Source organism: Notolabrus celidotus, chromosome 9 (genome assembly GCF_009762535.1).
Source record: "Notolabrus celidotus isolate fNotCel1 chromosome 9, fNotCel1.pri, whole genome shotgun sequence".
Lineage (NCBI taxonomy): Eukaryota > Metazoa > Chordata > Actinopteri > Labriformes > Labridae > Notolabrus > Notolabrus celidotus.
Genome location: NC_048280.1, coordinates 6,843,389 through 6,869,153, shown reverse-complemented (window position 1 = coordinate 6,869,153; position 25,765 = coordinate 6,843,389). Strand labels below are relative to the sequence as shown.

The 25,765-nt window shown below is 40.0% G+C and overlaps 1 protein-coding gene across 3 annotated transcripts in view; it reads right to left on the bottom strand.

Annotated features, from left to right (window-relative positions):
• The window catches only part of ksr2 (kinase suppressor of ras 2), a 148,132-nt gene that overhangs the window by 105,046 nt on the left and 17,321 nt on the right, over positions 1-25,765 (bottom strand). For 2 of the 3 annotated variants that reach the window (XM_034692914.1, XM_034692915.1), the window contains 2 exons: positions 20,244-20,384; positions 17,653-17,803 (listed from right to left, as the gene is read on the bottom strand). In XM_034692914.1, the coding sequence (XP_034548805.1) occupies positions 17,653-17,803; positions 20,244-20,384 (292 nt within the window). Of the gene's footprint in view, positions 1-17,652; positions 17,804-20,243; positions 20,385-22,071; positions 22,220-25,765 lie in introns of those variants that run through there. The other variant, XM_034692916.1, reaches the window with a different exon arrangement.

The following is a 25,765-nucleotide window of genomic DNA, read 5'->3' as shown; positions in this document are numbered from 1 at the left end:
TGAACAGCGGGTAACTAATCACCGAGCACTGAACATCGAGGCTAAGATTACAGATGAAAGGTAGAGGGAAGATTATTTTTGACCAGGTTGAAAGACATTTAATACCTGAGAAATTAGATGCTAATTTGCACCGTCCACCTCGAAATTAATACCTTCCAAAATCTAACAAGTTCCTTTTTGGAAAAATGTCAACCAATCAATTTTAATTTAAATCACAAGCTCCCCTTCAGAGATTATATTCTTGACATGAGACAGCCACATATTAAGACTGCTTTTGACAAGGCTTATCAAACTGATACCCAAGTGAAATTTCTCTGCGAGAGAAGCAAATGAACTTGAATCCCACTCATGAAACTGTTGCTTCAAGTAATGAGTCAATTCATCAAGCGCGCCAGTATCTTAGCAACTGCTTCTGCAAAATAGTAACAGGACTCGACTTTTGAATTTCTTGTTTCACATGATCTCACCTCAGCAAAAGGCTCTGACACATTAAAAAAAAAAATGTTTCTGGTAAATGAGAGGAGGAACACACACAGAGCACGACCCCTTTGAGATCTGTGATTGGAGGTAATTTGTGTGGCTTGTGCTTGTTAGCGAGGAAGTTTTTGAAGTCGTGAGATTCCATGCTGGAGGAGAAAAAACGAGTCTTTTAATTTGTCACAACTTCAAGGCGCTAAAGCATTTCAACCGTGCACCTGGAGTCACATTACAGTATCGCATTCCTTCTGTTCCTCCTGTCGTTTTCAGTAGCATTAAGTTATCTAAACCTCACTGAGAAATAAAATGATCCGAATTCATTTGCAAACACTTTTAATTTTCAACCATGCAGAACATTTTGATTGTGTGATGAGAAAGCTATTAAGGCACCTTTTACAGTCAAATAATAAAAGTGTATAATTATGTATTCTGAAGTATTACCTCTTGACGAGACATTCATGCTTGATGCTGCTCTAATAAATTGGATTACTGTCTCTTGTGCAGAATATGTGACTGTAAAAGACAAAGTGGTGGACCTGAAAGAGCTGGATGTGGCTCACATAATCGAAAATCTTGCTAAATAACCTCTGAGTGACATTTTTTTTGGCCCTAATTGGAGATTTGTGACTTTAAGTTTCTTCTCCTATCAGGGGTCAGGGCCACGGATGTCAAGTGTGAAAAACAAAGGAGGAGGACCCACATGCAGACAATTGAAGATCTAATTCATAATGGCCAAGTGGCAAAACAAAGAAAACTTACTTGTAAACAGTTCATACAAAGCACAAAAGTCACATAGTAAACCAAAAGGACACGGAGAAAGGTTGACGAGACATGTTTTCGAAAACGCCTACTATACTAGCAGTACGTACTCATTTAGCCAGAATTTAGTATGTAGTATGTGAACAAGAGCAAAATCTGCAGTAAGCCAAAACTCCCTGGATGTCTTACTGATTTGGGAAAATTTCACAGCATGCATCGGACCAGTCTGCCTTTGTACTTCCCACAATGCACAGCGCTCATTCCGTTTTTTCTTTTTCCTTCTTTTTTGACAGGAGGAAATCCGTTTAAGGGTGCTGTGAAAGTTATTAATTTACATATAAACCACTTCCTATCATTTAAAATCATTAGTGGATGCTATAGAAGCAGTTTCTCTATCAGCTTCCGCTTTCCGAAACTGGAAATTCAGTGACGTCTGACCCAGCACACTGCCAAACAGATCGAACAGAACAGCCATACTACATACTAAATTCAAACGCAGTATGTAGTTGGCAATACCTACTGCCTACTACATTAGTAAGTAGTATGTAGCAGGCCGTTTTGAAAAACAGCCATAGACACTTATACCGACCGAATTCCGTCGGTACTACCGAGTACCGACTCATGTAAAATCAAACGGTACCATGTTTCGGTACCTGAACGCATCCCTGTGACTGTGAGGGAGTGGAGAAGTAGGTGATTTTCCATACTTTCGCCCTAAAGTCAGACTGACCGGGTGGACGTCTCTGCTCTCTGCTTTCTGCATCTGCACGGGAGCGCGCCAAACGGAGCCTGCAGCTGACGAGCTCGCACACTCACCGCGAGGCAGAACTTCATGAGGATTAAGTTTTTTTTTCTACAGTCTATGGTTGAGACTGACCCTCTCGTTCCGACTACCTAACCCTGTTTATAACCGTTCCTGTGTGCGCGAATGCCCAACAAGTAAGTTGTGTGTCCTGTTATTATAAAGAAACAGAGAACTGACTTCTCCCCGTCTGCAGGCGTTCACGTGTGTTCATTGATAAACTCCAGAAAGAGCAATTAGACGCCACGAGCATGTGTCAGCTAATATATCTAATCACCTATATAATCCTGTTTCTGTTAATTTCATGTTAAATTGAATAAATATGTTAAATTAAACAAATTTGAGATTTTTTTTAAAAATTAATATTTATACTACATAAAAACACAAAAGTACCGAAAATTGGTACCGTTGAGTACCGGTACCGATTCCCAGGTACCGGGTATCGGTACCGTATCAGTTCAAATGTGAAAGGTACCCATCCCTACAAGACACAGGTGAAACTATCAAGCTGCAACCAAATTGGAGGGAAACACAGGGGCAGGAAGTGAAACATGTAATGAAACACAAGGAGCAGGAACTTCAAAATAAAAGAGTGAAGAATGACAACACGAGAAATGACAACTAGCAACACAGAAAAAAACAAAACAAGATGTTGCAATATCAGAAAAGGGAGAGAAACAAGACATAGCACACAAAGTAAATCTACAAAATAAAACAGGAAATCAAAGCCAGATACAACACAAAATTATGGTTTAAGATTAAAGCTCTGTGCACGTTTTGATCATGAACTACATGAGATCAAACCAGTCTTGTGCAAAGCTGCAGAGTCCTCCTTCATTTTATTTTAGCCACTTTTGCGTCATTGTTCAGATGTGCGTCAGTGGGTGAGTATACCTGAGATCAAATTGTGAAGTTTGACAGCACTTCAGCAGACAGTACCACTGTTCATGGACTCCAACACTCTGAGTCAAGTACTTTGATTCAGTCAAGTACTTTGATTCAGTACTCTGTCCATATGGATGCTAACACTTACAGATTAGTTAACAAGCTGCCTATACTAGCCCTGCAAACAAGTTGAACAGCTCTGTAGGATATCATTACATGCTGATATTTGTTTTTTTATCATTATTAATTACATGTCACATGCTTCACAGTGAAGTTCTTTATATATATATCTCTTGGTGGGGTGTTTTTTGCCTTTTTATTTGATAGGACAGTTGAAGCAAGACAGGAAATGTGGGAAGTAGAGAGTGTGGGAAGACATGCGGCAAATGGCCGAGGCCGGGAGTCGAACCTGCAACCCCCGGGACAAGGACTATAGCCTCTATACATGGGGCTCGCTTAGGCAGACAGTTTAGAAACTCCACTTTGGGCTCTGTAAGAAAGTGAAAGCATGTTCACAACCTTCTGACATTTTACAGACGCAGCTTGAGTAGGGGGTAGATTTAAACCAAATCTCAATCATATTTCAATCGTTTTCACAAGATTTGATCAACTTGTTTGTCTTGTTCTGAAGCAAGTATAAAAAGTGAAGAAATATAAGCCCAATTTCCAAAAAAGGTAAAGATACTGTGTAAAATATTGATTTAAAAAAAAAAGATTCTGATGGTTTTTAGGCCAATGGTGCCCCCACAGTGAAGTTAAACATAAGTGTTTTTTCCATTAGCATTCAGATGCAGAAAACAACAGCAGCACTTTTGTAAGATCCTCTACCCTGTACCTTTCCTGTCCTGTCACTCTGCCAGATCTCACACTGAGTTCAGTTTGTGATTGCGTCTGTTTTCTTCAATTTGGTGGACGTCTCTTTCACTCAGCTCCTCGATAATTTCTGCACCGTCCAACTCCTTTTCTCCTTCTCTGGATTCTGGTCAATCTAAAGTTTTTTTGCTTTCATTACAGTGAAAGAGCTTGATGAAAAAGTGTGTGTTCATTTAGGACCCCATCAAAGCACTGATTGGGAAAACAAGTTTATAAATGGTATTAATTTATTCATCTGACTCTAATCAATGTGTTTCACAAAATGTCAGAGCCTTTGTTTTAAACTCCTCCTGGACCAATCTGTCCTCCCATGAATTTCCAAATGCCTTCTTTGTGTTTATGCATAAATTTAGATGTCATTCTGGAGCTACAGCATCATCATCATTCATCTTCCACTCTGCCCTTCTCACCTGAATGACCCTGCGTCTCCACATCAGCTGTGCACCTGAACAACGCAGCATCATTCACCTCTGCAGTGATTAATGCAAATAACATACCCCAACACTGTTAATGGAACAATCTTAACATGCAGCGCGGCTTTGAGAGAGGCTGATAACGGCCTCATAATCTAACTAATTACCTCTAAATGTGTTTGTGCTTTGGGCTAAATGGCAGTCTGAAAATGCCACTGGGACAGAGGCTGGTCTGTCTGTAAACAGGATTTGGTGAAAAGGGCAATGGCTGCGTTCAATAGATGCAGTGTTTCCTTTTTTTTAATCCTGAGTCTTTTAAGTTTGTGGACGGTCTGGCAGAGTAACCAGTGGGACTCAAAGTTAAGACTGCGCTAATTAGTTAACAGCCGATAAGCAGCACCCAGGGGTGTTCAGGAAGATGAGTTTCAGGGGGTTCAGTCAATGCCCCGAATGGTTTTTCCTCTTGTGTTGCATCTGCTCTTCTCTCCCCGGCGTGACTGCCTTCGCCTCCTGTGGTCTTCCTCATCCTAAATCTCTTGTTCATTCTTCTCTTTCACATTTCCTCTCCTCTCCTCTGGCTTTCTTCTTCTTCCTTTCTCTCACTGATGGCATTTGAAGCTAATTAGGTGTTTGCGTGCATATGAAGACGTCTCGAGGCCAGAAGTGAGGACATTCCTTTAAGCTATGGGAAATTACTGAGGGAAAGCTACCTGGGAGACATGTCGAGCTAAACAAAGATCAACACAATTAGTCGGATCAACAGAAGAACTCATATTGAAGAGATGTCTGTGTGTGTGTGTGTGTGTGTGTGTGTGTGTGTGTGTGTGTGTGTGTGTGTGTGTGTGTGTGTGTGTGTGTGTGTGTGTGTGTGTGTGTGTGTGTGTGTGTGTGTGTGTGTGTGGAATCATCCAGAAAGGCGGGCTGGTTAATGAGTGGATATTGCGGCACAAAGGGCCGACCGGCTGCCTGCGAACTGTATGACTCATCCTCATCACAACTCATGGACTGCAATCCCAAGAGCCTGTAGCGAAGAATTCTATTAACTTGCGCTAGTTTCCTTCCTCCACCATTAAACCACACAGCGACATACATCCACTCATTATGATCTCTGCGTTTCTCTAGCTACATGATATTGAACAATGGCCAAGACTGCAAAGTATGCCCCTGTCTGTATCTGCCAGATTTCACATAAATCCTGATGACTCATAAACATATTTTCTTTGAGAAAACATGTGGCATAAATCTGCAAATCCCTCTCGGTGCTCTCATTCACAACAGCTGAATATGTATGTGCACTTTTGCAGCAACCTCCAGATTTTAAAGAGAAAAATAAAACTCTTTAAAAAAAGACTCAAGACGTAAGAACATCCTCCGCTTCTAGCTTAGCCGTGTTAAAGAGCCAAATGCTCTCACTGGGCTGTGTAACCCTTCAAAAGCACATCTTCCACTCTCAAATATATACATGCTGACACACCAGGACTCACGCTAACACAACACACAAGCACACTGAAGCTATGACATCTCTGCCTCTGTGTGTGTGTGTGTGTGTGTGTGTGTGTGTGTGTGTGTGTGTGTGTGTGTGTGTGTGTGTGTGTGTGTGTGTGGAAGGGTTGGGGTGCTGCTGCGATGCATACACACAACCCCAGCCAGTCCCCCCTGTTAGAGAGCCCATTAGTGGTTCTGTGTGGCCAGACCCAGCCTTCAGAGAGCCAGAGGAAAGGGGCGAGAGAGGGGAGAAGAAGAGAGGCAGGGAGGAAAAGTGATATAAAAAATAAAGCAGGATGACAGATCTACTATCAACATGCTTTTTAAAGAGCTTTCAGACACATTCCCATGGCCTTTGATTTTCTTGGGTGTCATCATGTGACCCATGTTTGGAGCTCTGGTCAATAGGTTGTCAAAAATGGAGAACAACCATGGCCATGTATGTCCAGATGTGATGGGAGGGGGTCAGAGGTAAAGGGTGTTTTAAACTCAATTTCAATTCTTTCTGTATTTCTGTCTTCTACACTTCAGGGTCTCTGTTATTAAAGCTGTTCGGACCGGAAATCTCCAGTGAGGAGAACTGGAGAGGTGTGTGACATCTCATGCAACAGCTACAGGGACAACTACCCCAGGTTAACAAGGGACCAAGGGCAGGAGACAGGCAACAAAATCAAACTGGTCAGAGTGACTTGTAAGGGGTCAAAGGTTAAACAAGTATATGGAGAGAGGCAAAGCGAGTGCCTCTCACATCCAGCAATTTATGTACAGAGACCATAGATTGCATAAAAGATGAACGTCGTCGCAGTTAAGTCATTTATTGGCTTCTAAAGGGGTCGCCTTATTGGAAACAACGACTCAATCTAATATTCAAAAACAGCCATGAAAGCAAAAATGTGCTCTCCTGTCTGTCCAGTCAGCCACTCCACTCATTATGCCTAATTATACAAAGCTCTTATACAAGCCTTATTATCTTCAGAACAGTGTGAATGAATAGGGAAATGGGCTTACTGTGTCAGGCTGTAATCATGTTTCATTGTACTGTAAAAATTGATATTTTCACATGGGTGTCAATGGATTCTCCTTGACTTTTGGAGCCAGCCTCTAGTGGACACACAAGGAACTGTAGTTTTTTTTGCACTTCAGCATCGGCTACATTATTTGCGTTGCTGCTTGACAGAGACACGTACTCAACTATTTGATTATAAAAGAACTTATCTTTGAATTTCAGATTTCCTTTCAGCTGTCAGAAGTACAACAAAACTGCAGCTGAAAAATCAACTCAGATGGTTGAATTGGCACATTCACAATCATATTTTAAATCTATTTATAATGTATTCATTGTTTTTTCTTTAAAAGTATAATGTTATTACCATATTCTGTCTGGTTTCAGTCTATTTATAGTTTGATGTCATATATTGTTATCATTTTCTGTTTGCCGTGTTTTAAACTACTTCAGGCTGGATGCTTGTATCGAAGGCTGTTTAAATAAAGTTGTGTTGAGTTGAGTCTGTTAATGTTCCTAACTTTAATCAAAGATAAAATAATCAATGAGAATTCTTTAGAAAAGCTTACTCTGTAAATTGTAACGGTAATTAATTTAGTTTTTGTTTGTTGTTGTTTTTTAAGGACAAGAATAAACTTTAAAGGTGACATATCATGCAAAATTGACTTTTTAATGGTTCTCTACCTGAAATATGTTTCCCTGGCATGTCTACAAACCCCCCGAGAATGAAAAAAATCCATTCTGTCCCTGTTTTGATTTCTCCACCTTTCTGTAAATGTGTGTGAAACGAGCCGTTTCAGACTTCCGTGTTTTTGTTACGTAACAACAATATCCGGTCTGTAACGGAGTCAGAGCTCAGAGCTTGTTCAGCCCATAGACTGTATAAAATACTCAACCCCTCCTCCGTTTTTCATTACCTGCACAAATGTGTGCTAACAAGGAGCTTAGGAGGGAGGCATGCTAGTTGTAGGCTGTCTTAATAAACACAAAGGTCGGTTTTACTCCCCACGTCTGCAGATTTGAAGATCTAGTGGATGATTTTTATTTATCATGGATAAGTGCTAGCGCTAGTTAGCATAGCTACATAGCTACAAGTCGTAGCTGTAGCTGTGTAGCAAGACACACGTCTACATACTGACAAATAAAACAACAAGAAACACAAAATCTGTGACCAATCCTTCAGAAAGGTCCTGCTGCCTTTCTGGCAGAGGTCGGTTTTACTCCCCACGTCTGCAGATTTGAAGATCTAGTGGATGATTTTTATTTGTCATGGATAAGTGCTAGCGCTAATTAGCATAGCCACATAGCTACATGTTCATAGTTGTAGCTGTATCTGTGTACAAAGACACACGTCGACATACTGACAAATAAAACAACAAGAAACACTAAATCTGTGACCAATCCTTCAGAAAGGTCCTGCTGCAGGCGCCTCTCCATCAGGATCAGATTCTGGGTCAGATTCAGAGGGTTGAAGTAACGCTATCTGTGAGCAGCCGTGTATGTTCAGCCAACATGTAAACATTAGATCAACGTGCTGGACAGCCGAGGCACATCCACTTCCTGAGGGGGCGTGGTCAGAGGGAAAACAGAGTGTTCTGAGGAGGACTGAAGAAGAGGGCTTTTCAGGCATGCCAAAATCTGATTTCAAAGTGTTTTTTTGAGCATAAACTTTAAAGACATGTTTTGGGGACCTCTTAGACCAATATATATTGATGAAAAAAGCGTGATGTGTCACCTTTAAGGGTGTCGTTTGGCTGAGAGGTCTAAGCGTGCGCCCCATGTACAGAGGCTGTAGACCTTGACACAGCGGTCGCAGGTTCGACTCCTGGCCTTTAACATTTGCTGAATGTCTTCCCTCAGTCTGTACTCCCCATATTTCCTGTCTCTTCCCAGCTTTCCTATCCAAATAGAGGTAAAAATGCCCCAAAAACATACTGTAACTTTAAAAACAAATAGTAATAATCATAATAAAGTTAAATTTTTGGTCATGATTCATTAGTAAGAACCAGATCTTTAACTAGGCTGATACACTCCAGTATGTAGAACCTGCACCTCTAAATCTAGCCTCATCACATACTGGTACTTTTAGTACATACATAGCAGAACTACCAGGGTGGTAGCTTGACCTGTAATGCAGGTTCATGTGAGATGTGTAGGTTTATGTGCACTAATGGTTATAAGGAATGGTATGTTTTCTATGTATGTATGCTTGTACAGACTGTGGCAACAATTTCCCTTGCTAACGACAATACAGGTCTATCAATTTATCGATCAATATCTCTCTCCTGTGCTCTCTATGTTACGGTTTATCTTGGCTATTCATAGTAGCACCTAAAAGACATCTCCTATGGAACACTGCGTGATACCAGCTTCCTCTTGTGGGTGTTAGATCAAGCTCACTTCTCTGTTTCTACAGTGTTTGATTTGATAAAGGAGTCAAATCTGAGTGAAAAGAAGACTACAGCAAAGGTGGCCTGGCTCCAACAGGGCACACAAACATAGAAGTAAAAAGTAGAAGTATGGTGATGTAGGGATGTGGAGGTTCTTTGTTTGCATGACATTCTGAAGTAGTAGTAGGAACGTGTACAGTAGTCTGTTAAAGTGTATAACTCAGTAAAAATGTTTGCCTAGGAAGTGTTTTTCTGTAAATTCAACTCAACAAAACTTTTACTAACAAACTTTTCATGTAGTGTTGCTTTATTTTTCAGCCTGTTGTTCAAGGCTGCACAAATCTATAACATCCAAGCTTCTTCAGAAAGAAGCACTTAATGTGGGAGGGTCTGGCAACTTTTCCAATAGAGCATCAGTTTGCAAATGTCAAAAATATTGTTTCATAATTCTTTCTCTCTATTCTTGTTACTTTCTAAATTAGACTCTTTCACACTCTCATTGTTGAAAGAATATATCCACCAGCTGCAAGAGAGGAAAAAAACAAATGTGTGATATTTTGGGTTGTTGTGTGAATACAGCCAAAGTCTGAGACAGTGACGACAAAGAGAGCTGGCCTCAGGAGAAGCCTGAAGTCTGAGCGGTCTGAACCCAGCTGGACCGAGGCGAAGACGACTTTGGACCGTCTGACAGACTCTGCCAGGGGACCCCTGTCTGCCTGTCGCTCTGCCTGTCTCTCTGTTTGTCTGGATGCATGTGTGGACCACATCCGCCTCCCTCCACACACACGCCGATGAGACAGAGTTAGGTAGCTGGAGAGGCACACAGGAGGGTGAGCGGCTCCAGCAGTCTGACAAATGAGCATGGGGACCAAAAGAGAGGTGTGAATATTTGAGAGGACAGCTGAGCTCCTGCTGAATCACACGGGGACGGGTTGGGAGGATGCGCTGGTGGAAACCAGTTGGTCTGAACGTGTGATTTCTTCTTTACAACAAAGAAAGACATCAAATCATGCTCTCAACTACAGCTAACTTAAACCTCATCAAATCCAACGCCCTTCACATAACACTGAGGAAAAACTACTCATCAAGTTGCGGTCAATTATTATCAGCCTACCATCTGAAATGACATCTGTTACACAATCTGTGTGTGTGTGTGTGTGTGTGTGTGTGTGTGTGTGTGTGTGTGTGTGTGTGTGTGTGTGTGTGTGTGTGTGTGTGTGTGTGTGTGTGTGTGTGTGTGTGTGTGTGTGTGTATGCAGGATTGGGAGTAAAGGAGAAACATATATTATCACATGGTCTTACAAAAAGTTGTTATTAAACCTTGGAGCTGTGTTTCAGTGATGATCTACTGCCCCCTTGTGGTTTGTCTGCATTAGTGCAAAGGCTTTGACCTGCCAGACTGAAAACATAGTGTGGTCTGTAACGCCCCCTGGTGTTTGATCATGCAACTGCAGCAGATTCCTCCCTACAGCAAGTCCTCACAGTTTGTGAATGCCACTTTTAGAAGACGCCATCAGCCCTCCCCTCTGTGATACACTCCTTTTTAACAGTTTATAAACCTGCATGGTAGAAAAGTGTGCTGCACATGTGCACATCAACACCATTAGAAGTGCTGTGTGTGAGATGTTTGGGTGACTGTCGGACAAAAGCATCGTTCAGATCTTGCAAATCTTTGATGTGCCTCCACTTAAACTCTTACAGCTGTCTTATCTCTGAAAGTAGTATGGGAGGTAGAGCCTTCAGTTATTAGGGAATCTCTCCTTTGGAATCATCTACCAGTCAGGGTCCGGGAGTCACACACCCTCTCTACTTTTAAGAGTAGGCTAAAACTTTCCTTTTAGTTAGTAAAGGCTGGTTTAGGTTTAGGACCAGCTCTTAGTTACGCTGCAATAGGCTTAGACTGCCAAGGGATCTGACATACTAGGATCCTATCTCACTCCTCTCTCCCCCTATCATTTACTTTAACCCTCCTTGTCCCATTAAAGTCACTAACCATAGACCTTTCTGGAGTCCCTGTCACTACATCAAATTATTAACTGTAAAACATCAATCACAAAACTGACAAGGATGTCAGTGGTCCAGTTTGATACTCTTATATCAATACTGGGACCACACATTAAAAGGCAGACCACCAATTTGTAAGCAATTGATCCTGAACAGCAGCAAATGGTAAGTTAAAATTAGGAGAACAACACACACAAACACACAAACACACACACACACATTAAAAGGAAGACTGTCACAATGCCTGAATCTTATGCCATATTCTCTACCTGCTCTCTTTCTTTGCTGAACGTGGACCCTTCTGTCACCTCAGATCTCCTGCCCTGCATTAACCTGTGTTTCCACCTTCACATCACCTAACCTCCCCCTCCCACCTGTACACCTGCTTCCACTCCATCTTGCAGGATATGTATATAACCTCCAATTCCCATTCTTTTTCAGTGAAATCATCTAATATCTCGCTATTTAGCACTTCAGACTTTAAACCCCTGCCTGGTTTTTTAGATTTCATCTGGACTTGGAACGTTCAACCTCACCTGCCTGGTGCTTTTTTTTTTTAATATAAGGACACAGCTTTTGATTAACATTTGTCTGTGTGCATTTTATTTTTAAAATCACTGGGACACAAAAAAAGATACATTTAAAAAAAAGAATAACAACTTTTTAACCTGCAGTAAATGTTTGCAGTGATAATGATTCATAATAACACAATGGTATTTTTTCCTCTTTATGAAAATGTAGTTAGTGTCTTGTTTCATTTTCAGGTAGCAGTTCAGTTTAACTATAGAACTTTGATATAAAGAAAGAGATCAAATAGCTCCTCATGCACCAACAGCACCATCTGCTGACGATCAGTGAGTACTGAACACACTGTGTGTCCAGCAGATACCTTAACACCGCAGCACAGACTGGCTTACAGGAAGGCTGAAATGTCAATCTAAAAATAGAGTATTTTTTTCTCATTAAAACCCAATGATGCCTGGATAAGATAGGCTTATTATGACAGGAATACAATATGAGATTGTATACATTTTTAGCACTTTTGAATCATAGAACAATTAAAAACAAGCTGAATTCAAAAATATTAATCTTATTCTTGTCTCTATAGTCCAAATTAAAACTATTGTACATGCAAAATGCTCCTCCTAAGACCATGAAGGTGCTGCTCAATGCATGTACAGTCTTACTCCAGGATAATGTCACAGGTGATAATAATCTGCAACCTGAATTTGGAGAGCCTGTTGCTTATCAGAGGGAGCTTCCTCCCTCTGATAAGCTTTGAGCTGCTCAGTTGCAACAAGCCTCTCTCATCTCAGTATCTCCTCCACTTCCTGAACTTGTTGTTGCAGGGCCTGATTTTGCTGACACAAAAGACTCCTTTTCTTGTGTCATTGTATTATGTGTGCTCTGAAAGGCTTTGAGTTTCCTCTACAGTACTTTTGAACTCTTGAACCTCGCCTTGAAGAGCCTAATGGCCTTCTTTTTTTGGGTCTCCTGAAGTTCTTGTTCCTGGGCCTCTTTTTGCTGTCTCATCAACATGCTGACCCCCTGAAGTTGTTCTTGGAGAGCTTCGACATTTTGCCTCAAGGTCTCTTCTTCCTCCTGAAGTTCATGCTGCAGGACTTTCTCCTTTGCCCTTTAGTCTCATGAACTCTTCACCACCACAGGACATTGTCTCGGCCTCCTGAAGTTCTTGTTCTTCTTTATGTAGAGACTCAGTCTTTTGCTTCTGTGTTTCACACTTTTTCCCCAGAGCCTCACCCTTTATCACATATTGTTGCGGATATTTTTGGTCTTCAGATCATCGGCCTGTAGAGCGTGGTTTCCTTTTGTACTTCCTGAACTCTCCTTTCAGACAAACCTAGTTTCTGTCTCAAAGTGACGTTATCTTCTTTCATGTCCTGTATTCTACTCATGATCATCATGAACCCCACAGCGAGAGGTGTCAGTCTCTTCATTAAGGGCCCTTTTTTTTACCACTATGCATCTCATTTTCTAATCGACACAGTGCTCAAGATTACTCCAAAGCTCCTCAATGTTTTGGCGCAGGCTCTCATTTTCATTGTTTATGTCTTTGTTACTTCTGACAAGGACGTCTTTGTCTCATCTGAAGGCTGATGTCTCATCTGTCCTGAGACTGGTATTGAGTGCATGCTCTTCCTGACACATTGTTTGGACGGGGTTACAATTAATTATCAATAAAATCAATACCAGCCATCAACCAAACCAATTAACCTGCTGGATAACCCCTGTGTGCCATCCTCTCTTAAGCCTTGGGTCCACAGGATGCGTGGTCAGCTCTATGTGGCCGTGTCTCCTGATGACACTGGGCCGATTGACTCACTTTTTAACTGCATTTTAGATATTAAAACCTGGATATCACATAACTTTTTACAGCTCAACCAGGAAAAAACGGACGTACTTGTCATCGGCTCAAAGGCTCAGAGAGAGAAACTGGCCTCCACACTAAATGTTCATGGACTTAATCCAAGCCAAGAAGCCAGAAACCTAGGTGTTTTATTTGATTATGATTTTAATTTTAAACCACATGTTCATTTTATCACCAAAACAGCCTTTTATCATTTAAAGAACATTTCTAGAGTGAGGCCGTTTCTCTCTCTGAGCAACACAGAGAAACTAATGCACGCTTTTATATGCAGCAGGTTGGACTACTGCAATGCTCTCCTTTCTGGTCTTCCAAAGAACACAATAAACAAACTGCAGTTAATACAAAATGCAGCAGCTAGAGTTTTAACGAAGACCAGAAGGAGAGCACACATTACGCCTATTTTAAAATCTTTAGGCAGGCAAGGCAAGGCAAGGCAAGGCAGCTTTATTTGTATAGCGCATTTCATACACGAGGGCAACTCAATGTGCTTTACATTAAAACATTAAAAGCATTGGAGACATTCAGACAGGCATAAAAGAACACAATTAAAATGACAAATGACAAATTTACATTGGCTGCCTGTTGCTTTTCGTATTGATTTTAAAACAATTTTACTAGTTTTTAAGGCACTGCATGGCCTTGCACCAGACTACATCTCAGAGATGCTTTTAGTATATAAACCAGGTAGGTCTCTCAGATCCTCCTGCTCCATTCTTTTAGGCTGTTCCTCAGAGCAGAACTAAAACATTTGGTGACGCTGCTTTCAGCCACTACGCTCCCAAACTATGGAACAGCCTGCCGGAGGACCTGAGAGGAGCGGAAAGAGATATTGAGACTTTTAAACGTAAACTAAAAACTTATTTATTCAGTTTGGCTTTTATGTAGGGTTTTAAAATTTTATTACCTACCTTTTACTATAATATTGATTTAAATGTTGCTTTATTATTTTAGTAATTCTAACTGTTATCTTATTCTACTTTTATGTATTTATTCATTCATTTATTTCATTTTATTTATCTACTCAGTTTTATTGATATTTTTAGCCTTAGTTTTTTTTCAACTCTTATCCTTACCTTTTAAATCTATTTATTTTAACTATTTTTATTCTTAATTTTGATGCTTTAACTTATTTTAATTACACATATTTTATTTTGTGTTGTTCTAATTTTTAATTTGTATTCTTATTATTTTTATTATTATCATTATTATAATCTTCCCCTAACATGTCTTGCCATTGTTTCATTTCTGCTTCTTTCTTGTTTTCAATCACTGTAAAGCACTTTGGGTTGCATTTGATTTGTATGAAAGGTGCTATATAAATAAAGCTTGATTGATTGATTGATTGATTGATTGATTGAATGCTCTCGGGTCCACAGGGCTCGTGGCGTTACGTTCCGGCTCCGTCTCGGGAGCGTTCCCCCGCGCCGCCGCTCCACCAGAGATACCCTTCAATTCTATTTTCGACGGAGCCCTCGCCCAGGACGCTTCAATATGCACAGAAAAGAACGACCTGGACAGGAAGTCAGGCACGAGGATCGCATGCAACATCCGGCAATCTCAAAATAAAACACCCTATATGGACTCCCAACCATTTAGAGATCGTTTGGATCAGAAATACTCATCGATTATGGATGTAAGATACAAACAGCCACATATCTGTGATCCAGGTCGACTACAACAGGACTTTAAGATGATAACTGTGTCAGAAGGTAACAGAACAACAAAATAGAGCCAAATTATTATTATTATTAAACTCATCTAAACCTGCAAAATCGAAACTTTACAGTTCTGCAGCATACTCAGTGATGATTAAAGCACAAAACTAATAGAATACTATCCAAATGAGCAGAAATTCAACCACAGAAAGGCTCTGTGGCCTGTTGTTTATATGTGGTTCTCTCTATGCTGGGTCTAGCTGATCCTGCCTGCTCTGCGCTGTGCTACCCTCCCAACTTGTCACAAAAACTTACACTGCAATTTACCTTCTGCACTTCCATCATCTCTCTCTTTAACCTTTGTTGCTCTCATTAAGACACTAGATCAGTTATCTACTAGTGACCATCTGAGCTTTGTCTGTTCTCTATAGGGCGAAGCTCTTGTGATATTCTTCTTATGCTCAGGGTTGACTTTGTCCCCAAATTCAATCTCTCTGTGCTCCAGCCGTAACGTGGCGCACACGCATCCTGTGGACTCCCCAGGTTAGCCTTTCTTTCTGCTAGATGTCACAAATGTCCAACATGAGCTAAGAGTGCAATCAAAAATAGAGTTTTAAAAATAAAACGTCATGGTTTGCTTTTTGACAGTCAGCTCTGAGTTGTTGATTGTCAGAATGTCCTTGAATGCACCACAGAGCATTGTCCAAAATAGTCCCTTCCTATTTCAGTAATACATTCCAAGAACAATCACATTTTGTCACTGTAAAGCAGATTTAGTGACAGAAGAAATAACAAATAAGGTGTAAAAACATTTATACTGTTTAACCTCAATCATGAAATAAGATTTTGAACCCTTTATCAGGTTTAAAAACGAGTTGATTTGATCTATGGAAACCTGTAAAGACGAACATCCGTTCAGGATAGGGATGTAAACAATTAATGAAGTAAAGATGATTGTTAAGAAGCTCCTCAAAACAAGCATTTTTGTTTTCAGTTTTCCATCATGTGGAACAAACAACATATGGTTTCATATTTCATACAGCTATCAGGGAGGTGTTTAAAGTTTAAAGCAGGGGTGTCCAAAGTACGGCCCGGGGGCCAATTGCGGCCCAAGGTCCATTTAATTATGGCCCCAAGCTTCCATCTTAAAATGTGTTATTAAAGCAAAGAAATTAATCACCTTCTGAATCATCTGTACATTTGCAGTTTCTTTCAAGCGCACAAACAAAACTGAAGTCAATCCAGAAACGTCTCAAAAAGCTTCATATGGACTACGTTTATACATTCAAAGCTCTGGATATTCTGCAGGAATATAATTAGGAGGAAACACAAGAACTCTTAAAGTTGACAGGTTTTTTCAAATTAATGTTTTTATCATGATGTGAAAATGTTCTTGACGAACACTAAAAGTTCAGAGGACACAAGACGAGATCAAAATTATGAAATTGTGCAGAAAAGGCTAAATTTGGTGCAAAAAAAATAGTTCAGAATGCAGGACAAGAATTATTTAGTTCTTAAATTGTTGTCTGCTGGTCAGAAAAGTCTTAAAAACAACATGAAATAGAAATGTGATGAAATCCAGATCCTGATCCTGTCATAGAAAAATAATATTTTTCCCCACATTGCCCGACCCTAATGAAAAACATTCTACAGAAGAAGATAAAGTTTGCTAATGTTTATGTGGCTTGTGGAGAACTTATGACTTCCTAGTTACTGATTTATTGAGGAAAAAAATGTAAAATAATTGTTATTAAATAGATATTTCATATATAACTTGTATGATTCCTAAGTCACCTAAGTCACAGTAGGAGCCACTGGCCCTGAAGTTGAAGTATTCTGACAACATCAAATGTGGCCCTCTTTGAAAAGAGTTTGGACACCCCTGGTTTAAAGCCTGTTTTGATGTGAATCATCTGGTGAAAAGGTGTTGTGCAGAGCAGAGACCCTCAGCTGGCATAGTAGTTAAGACTATATAAGATCATGTCCGCTGAGAATATTTTTAATGAGCCTGATCGTTGATATCCAGTGTATTAAACACGTTACCCGTATTCAAAATTGCAGTTACATGCATTTTGTTAATAATAATTGATCGTTAACATCTCCAAAAAACAATCAAGGAAAATACTAAATAATTTACATCCCTAGTTCAGGAAATGAACGTGTGTTCTGTGCATGCAAATGTTTATAAAAAACCTCCCCAATGATTCTCAGTTTTTGTAATAATTATCTAGCGTATCATTTTTGTATAATATAATATAGAAAAATAAGTTCTATGAAGTTAAAAATCTTCCCATAAAATGTTTAATTCTTGTTTCAAACGTGTGATGACAGAACAGGATGTTCAACTTCCTGTCACTAACAAATGAAGAACACACAACAAAAGTCATGTTGTCTTATAAGCTGTATCTCTGCATTTAGAGACGGATGACTTATTAGTATTTTCTATAAAGGACATTTAAAGGTGTCTCTGCTGACGTTTTAATGTGTGTGTTTTGTGTGTTTTGTGTGTACTCTTACCGAGCTGGTGGGCCTTTCTGAGGCAGGAGAGCGAGGCGTTGAGTCGAGCGCACTCCTCTTCGTTGGCACCGAACTTCTGCAGCAGCTCACACACCTGCTCCTCGCTGACCTCCAGCAGGCCCTCCAGGGTCACCTCACCTGGACTCATCTCCTACCAAACACAGGGTGACAGACGTTACAGATACTGGACATACAGGGGCACTGATGACAATCGTGACTGTTTATGATGAATACAACACATCGTCCTTATTGTAAAGTTTAGATTCAACCAACTGAAAGCTTGCGAAAACAAACAATGCATAGAAGCTTTAAGGGATAATTTACACTTGGTTTACTATTTTGCAGAGTGTTTTTATATAAGAATAGAAGATTTGAAAGCCTGTGTGATTCTGAGATAGTCAAAATGAGCTTCAATCACCACCTGTTGAACTGTTTCAGTGAAATGACTCATTTAAAAAGGGAGAAATTCTCACTACTACCACTTAAACATACATAAGATGTAGTATTATCTTGTAAGAGTGTAACCTGTGAAAAAAAACCTGGTTAACAGCCGTGTATCATGAAAAAAAAGTTTAAGAAATCACTCGAGAGCAGCATCTAGTGGCCACAAGAGGGACTGCAGCTTCAAAGAGAAATCAGGGTCAGAACATAGTCTGAGTGTTAGCTCTGACCAGACCAACTGAATACTAAACTAAAACCAAATTAAAGACACAGAATGTTCATTTGAGCTAAAGTAGAATGATGGATTGATTAAAAAAAAAAATTTTTAAAAAGAGGAAGAGTCATTAATCGGCTTTTGAATGAGATCTTAAAGGGATATTTCACTTTTTTCGAAGTGGCATCGTATGAGTTACAGTACACTATTGCTCCTGCTAGCCTGCTACATGCTTGTTGATCCAAACAGCTGATCGGCGTGTATCCGTGCTCATGCAGCGGAAGAACACCGGTCTGCGAGGTGTGTCCAAAAATAGTGCCAAAATAAACAGCAAACTGAATAGCTCCAATTTGTTCTACTCGTGCATGCATTTGCACCATTGTGAGTTCCTGGGCCATATTTTCTCAACTTTAGTGAAATTACACGAAATAGGAGGCCCTGTCCACAGAGAATTGTTGCCTAGCTTGCCTTCCAGTCCTCTGGGAATTTTCTCATTAAAGGGGAAGAGCTCACTGGCACTTATTGTGGCCAGCAGGAGCAATATTGTACTGTCACTCATACGACCCCACTTCAAAAACTCTGAAATATCCCTTTAACATGTGATTGTGCAAATTTAGCAAACACGGATGATTCTGTAACAGATATACAGTTCACAAGATGGATTATGGGTAATAAAATGATGTTGGGGCACTGGTGGCCTGGCGGTCTAAGCGTTCCATATAAATATGTGTAGATTCATTTGATGACTGTTTTTGTATAAGTGATTAATAATCTGTCCAGAAAATGTTGTTAATGATGATCAGTAGGTCTTATTCACAAAGCTCCACATGAAGTCTGGTAGAGATGAGAAATGCATCCCCTCTCTCTCTCTCTCTCTCTCTCTCTCTCTCTCTCTCTCTCTCTCTCTCTCTCTCTCTCTCTCTCTCTCTCTCTCTCTCTCTCTCTCTCTCTCTCTCTCTCTCTCTTATTCTCCTCTATCCCTCTTTCAAGACCCAACTTGGTCTCAGCAGATGTGTGTCTAACATGAGTCTGGTTCTGCTCAAGGTTTCTGCCTGTTAAAAGGAAGTTCTTCCTCGCCGTTGTAACTAGCTAAATACTGCGAGGTGCAATGCTCATGGTGGATTAAGGTCAGGTAAGACCGAGTCCTATCCTGCCTTGGTGTTGGGTCTCTGTTAATAATTTAACATAGAGTACAGACTAGACCTGCTCTGTCTTGGGATAACGTTTGTTGTGATTTGGCGCCATACAAATAAAGATTGATTGATTGATTTGTGACGTTAAAGTGTTCATATTTTGAGTTACAATGACACCTTTTACATTGTAGTCTCTCTCTCTCTCTCTCTCTCTCTCTCTCTCACACATTAAAAACAAAGCATGGCAGGATTCAGGATGTGACAGAATAAACCTTTAACAGACACACAGAGAGAGGTGTAGAAACAACAATGCAAAGAACCGATACAAAGCAAAAGGTTAACAAGAATAAAGTGATGAAACAGTAGAGGGTTCTTGTTTGTTTGTTTGTTTGTTTGTTTGTTTGTTTGTTTGTTTGTTTGTTTTCCCTTCCTTTTCTTTCCTTTTATGAAAATAAATAATTAAAGGGCAATAAAAAGGTTTTAAGAAGACGATATCACATCAGAGAAAACAGAAACAGATAAATTAAGAACATAAAGATTATAATTTAAAAAAGAAAATAATAAAACAATGAAAATCAAATAAATAAATTTGAATTAGTAAGTTAAGTTAAAAAAAATAATAATAGTAGTAATAATAATAATTAATCAATATATAAACAAGTGCAGCTCATCTTAAAAATGACGGCTGATTTAACTCACTGGTGTTTAGTTAGTTTTATCCTACATCTTGTCTTTGTCATTGTGGATGACCATGTGATTTTTTTCCTTAGGTTAAATAAAAAAAAACAAAGGTTGCACATTACCTCTGTGACCTCCTTCCTCAGGTTGACGATGCGGAACCAGTGTCCAAGGCGAGGGAAGTCCTCCAGCTCGGTACTGCGCTCCTCTAAGGCCACTTTACACTTACAGGACAGCTGGCGGCTGAAGTACTTCACCAACTTCCCCTTAGAGAAAAAAACACAAGGGCACACAGAGTCAGTCATTTACTTCTATGCTGATGAACCCTTTATATTCTTTATTTCATCGTATGATGTGAAATATAAATGATCAATGCTAGACTGTCTAAAGAACATCATCCCCACAAACAATATACACGTTTATACAGAAGAACAAAATTGAAGAAGTGAAAAAAAACAAAGTAGAACTGCATATTTTACAATTTATTAACTTCTTCATGTCTTTATTTCCTGAAGAAGACACCTGATCTTATCCGAAGCAACATTTACAATCACCAGAAAGTTGCAGCAACAAAGGCAGACATTAACCCTTTAATGCATGACAAAAAATCCAGGTAAAAGTAGCATACTGTTCAAGGAAGCGAAAACTTTAAAATATCCATTTTGCAAGAGGATACAGTACAATTTACCTTTTAAATTATTAACCTTAAAAGCTATCACTTATGCTAACTTTAATATTTTTTGCTGCTGCAATATATGATCAGATTATTGAGGTCACAATAAAGAAAACTTCTAACAAATTGAAGAACAATAAGAAATTAGAAGGTAACAAAACTCACTGAAGCAAAATAATAACAACTCTATAATCAAAACATAAGCAGAACAAATTGTTTGCACCTCTAAGTGTTTTCCTCTCTGTAATTCTTTCATATCACAGTTATTGATAAACTTTAATGGCACAAATGTGATTATTTAATGTAACTGCAAGACAATTTACTCAAATTTCACACAAAAAAATCAGGCCATTTGTTTATAATCTGTAAAAGTCCCACTGATCAAAGTTTCTTGAAATATTAAAGTGAATTTTAAGAGATGTTTCCAACACTGCTCAGAGACACAGAGTTGTTTTTGTCCTGACAGACGGGGCAGTTTCACTGTTTACTGCAGAGTCACTCAAACCTCTGAACATCCTGCAACCAGTGCAGAGGAAACACCACTCAACTCCTCACATCACTTAACTCCTGTAATGCTGCTCAGTGGTTCAGGGTTGGAAGCTGTGGTTATACTGGTGAGCTCTTATAGACACAAAGTAAAGGTATAATGGTTTCAAAGATCAAAGAACAACTCTCCTACAGCAAGCGTCATCACCGTGTGGACAGCAAACAGTATCAGACTGCAGATTTGCAAACATGTCTTTGTTTTATTTAACTGTAAAGTGATGCAATATTGATTCATGACACTTCACAAAGAAAGTCACAAAGTTTTCTTGAATATGTTCTAATGAAATGATAATTAAAGGTACAGTTTGTAGAAATGGGAATGTTTCACAAAATCTAGTGGTCGGATTCTAGACTGAAAGGCCCAATCTCATGTCCACCCTCAAGCACTCACTGACTTTGAGGCGCATTCCTGTTAAATCTGTGAGGGCTTAGGGCCGCCCCACTGTCAAATCATTAAGTGTGTGAGGGATCTCTCACTGATTTTTTGAGCCCATTTTTGCAGACTTAGCGTGAGGGAATTACCCAGAGTTCATAGCATTGTAATGTGAAACACGGGATTTAAAAGTGTGACAGTAAAAAAAGAAGCATAAAAGTTGCAATTAAATTTACTGGTAAAAAAGTTTGCCTGTAAGTATAAATATAGAAAAAAGACATATATTTGTATACAGTATCATTTATATATTTATAGATAGCCTATTTAAATATTTCAAATTGTATGTTTAAGCAGTCTGTACCGTAAGAGCCTGGATCACATGGCAGTCAGTCGTCCCTTAAGCGCCTTGAATTTGAGGAGAGTAAAAATTGTGTAATAAAGATTCCTAATATGGCTAAGGTGAACTGGTGACGTCATGCATGTTACGTGAGAAGTCACAAAGTGCTGTCCCATCCTGCCCTCAATCACTTTCCAGCTGACGTCAATTAAGTCACTCAGGGCTTAGGGAGGACATTGAGATTGGGCCAAACACTCCCCTGCTCACTCCTAACAGTGTCCTCCGAGGACAACAAGCTCCTGTGATGCATGATGAGCATGATCCTCCTTTTGTCCGGTTTTTACCATCAAACATAACCTCTCTTCTTCTTTGTCTTCTTACTCATGTGTTTCACTCAGCCACTGACTAAAAACAAAAAGGAGTATGTTACAAGTTTGTCCATTCTGAGCTACTGTAGAAACATTGTATCCCTGATGTAGATTACTTACAAATATTATATTGCATTCTACCAAGTCTCCTCTGCTAAATGTCGCTAAATTCTACACACTGCCCCTTTAATTAGTGAAAAGGCTAAAGGCCGGCCTAAACTCCGCCTCTTAGCCTGTTGTAAGGTCATCTGAAAGTTAGGATGAGACAGCATTTCTAATATGCCGTTGATTGGCTTCAAAACTCAGCTTCAGAAACAAATGGGTGATGTCACTCAGACTATATGTTTTAAAGTCTTTACATAAACTCCACCGATTTATTGCTGATCATATATTATTGTATTATATTGTCTCGTTTTTGTAATATTCATCTGCATTGTTCATAATATGACAACACATTTATGTATCCATGAACCTGTTGACACCTCAGAGTCACTCAACCTTTACAAAAAGCTCCATGAACACATTAAACTTCCATTTAATTCAAATGTTACATGTGCGTTTCTTTCTAAGAGACAACTGTGTCTTTGCAAACAGATAACGACTCAGTCTAGAGCCGTGGTGACGATAACGGAGGGACAACAAAAGGCTGTTCACGCTGAACCACGAACACAATACGAAAAAGCTGACAGCAGGAGATGAGTTTTAAACACGCTGAGTTATCTGTTGAATACAAACATCAAGAACACAGGTTAAGTGATTATCACACATTGTTACCCAGCTGTGTTAAATACTTGATTCTGATTGGTCGAAACCCAATAAACAGTGTTTTATTACTACACAGCCAAGGGATGCCAGGGACAACCTGATCCCACACATCAAATCTAGAATAAGAGTCTGGCACATTTCACCTTTGCCTGTTGACACTGTGGCAAAAATGTAAGTTTCTGTTCCCATTCTAAATCTGTAAAACAAAACATGGAGATATTAAATATTGCTTTAACTTCACCAGTCACTAGAAGAGTAATTAATCACTTCCTGTGGTCTGTCTTTACAGTGAGAGAAGATGTTAAAGCTCCAGTGAGGAGTTTTTAACTGGTTATGAAACAGACTGAAAGTGATAGTGATGCATCTTAAAGATCGCCAAAAGCAAACAAGACCACCAGCAATGGGATAAACATTTTCTATATTGTTGTTTTTAATGCCCAAAGGCACTGCGAGGGGGTAGGTGTCAGAGCAGATGATGGACAGCACACTGAAAACACAGCCTATCTTCACGATTTCACCTTCAAGTATTCACAATGAGTGACATACTTGACTATTTGAGGAACACAAGACAACATATTTTGTTAGAATAACTACATTCACATGTTCAGGGAAAGACTGAACAAGTTATAAGATGTACAGTATCTCACAAAAGTGAGTACACCCCTCACATTTCTTCTAAAGATGATGCACAAGAAAGCCTGCAAACAATTTGCTAAAGACAAGCAGACTAAGGACATGGATTACTGGACCTATGTCTTGTGGTCTGATGAGACCATCCATCCATCCATCCATTATCTTGACCGCTCATCCCATTAGGGGTCACGGGGGGCTGGAACCAGCTGGCTGCGGGCGGAAGGCAGGGTACACCCTGGACAGGTCGCCAACCTATCACAGGGCTAACACACAGAGACAGACAACCATTCACGCACACACTCACACCTATGGGCAATTTAGAGTGACCAATTAACCTGACAAGCATGTTTTTGGGACTGTGGGAGGAAGCCGGAGGACCCGGAGAGAACCCACGCATGCACGGGGAGAACATGCAAACTCCACACAGAAAGGCACCTGCCTGGCCTGGGATTCGAACCAGGAACCTTCTAGCTGTGAGGCAACCCCACTACACCACCGTGCAGCCCCCTGATGAGACCAAGATAAACTTATTTGGTTCAGATGGTGCCAAGCGTGTGTGGCAGCAACCAGGTGAGGAGTAAAAAGACAAGTGTGTCTTGCCTACAGTCAAGCATGGTGGAGGGAGTGTCATGGTCTGGGTCTGCATGGGTCCTGCCGGCACTGGGGAGCTACAGTTCATTAAGGGAACCATGAACGCCAACACTGTGACATGCTGCAGCAGAGCATGATGCCCTCCCTTCAGAAACTGGGCCGCAGGGCAGTATTCCAACATGATAACAACCCCAAACACACCTCCAAGACGGCCACTGACTTGCTAAAGAAGCTGAGGGTGAAGGTGATGGAGTGGCCAAGGATGTCTCCAGACCTAAACCCTATTGAGCATCTGTTGGGCATCCTCAAACGGAAGGTGGAGGAGCGCAAGGTCTCTAACATCCACCAGCTCCGTGATGTCGTCATGGAGGAGTGGAAGAGGATTCCAGTGGCAACCTTTGAAGCTCTGGTGAACTCCATAACCAAGAGGGTTAAGGCAGTGCTGGAAAATAATGGTGGCCACACAAAATATTGGCACTTTCGGCCCAATTTGGATATTTTTTTTGGTGGACTCACTTTTGTTGTCGGTGGTTAAGACATTAATGACTGTGTGTTGAGTTATTTTGAGGGGACACTAAATTTACACTGTTATACAAGCTGTACACTGACTACTTTACATTATATCAAAGTGTCAGTTCTTCAGTGTTGTCGCATGAAAAGATATAATTAAATATTTGCAGAGATGTGAGGGGTGTACTCACTTTTGTGAGACACTGTAAAGGAAACAATAGAAGACAAACATGACAACAAATCAAACTAAAAACAACATGTGCTATCTCCTCATCTGAGTCATTATGTAATGATGACCTCTCTCATCTAACTATGGCTTTAATACAAGAAGAAGCACAGGTACAAATCATTAAACCATACTAACAACACAATAGAACAGGGATCAATAGTTGCAGGATCAGAGTAACAGAAGGGCTGAAGTAACAATCATAAATCCCCTTGTGTTTCTCGGTACATCTTGTAAAGGAGAGTACAGGGACCTGGCACTGAACCCAAGCTTTCGTATGTGAAAAAACGCTGAATGTGTGCTTGTTGAGGACAGGCACATGGTCAATATTCAAACCATGGTCATGGATTCATATCAAGGTACTTTTACACAGAAGCAGAAACTATATTTGTGTTTAGAGTATTAGAAGTGAAGTGATTAAGAGCATTTAATGAAACAATGATTGTTTTGATCAGAGTAAAATAATGACGAGGATAACGTGTCTCTTTGCTTTTGCTGATCACTTCTGTTGACATGAACCCTTCCTACAGGATTAAGTTCAGTTTGGACCGGTACTGTAAGCAAAGCAAAGCAAAGCTCAGTGACGTTTAAAATAACTCCTAATGAAAAAATAACATGTTTATTT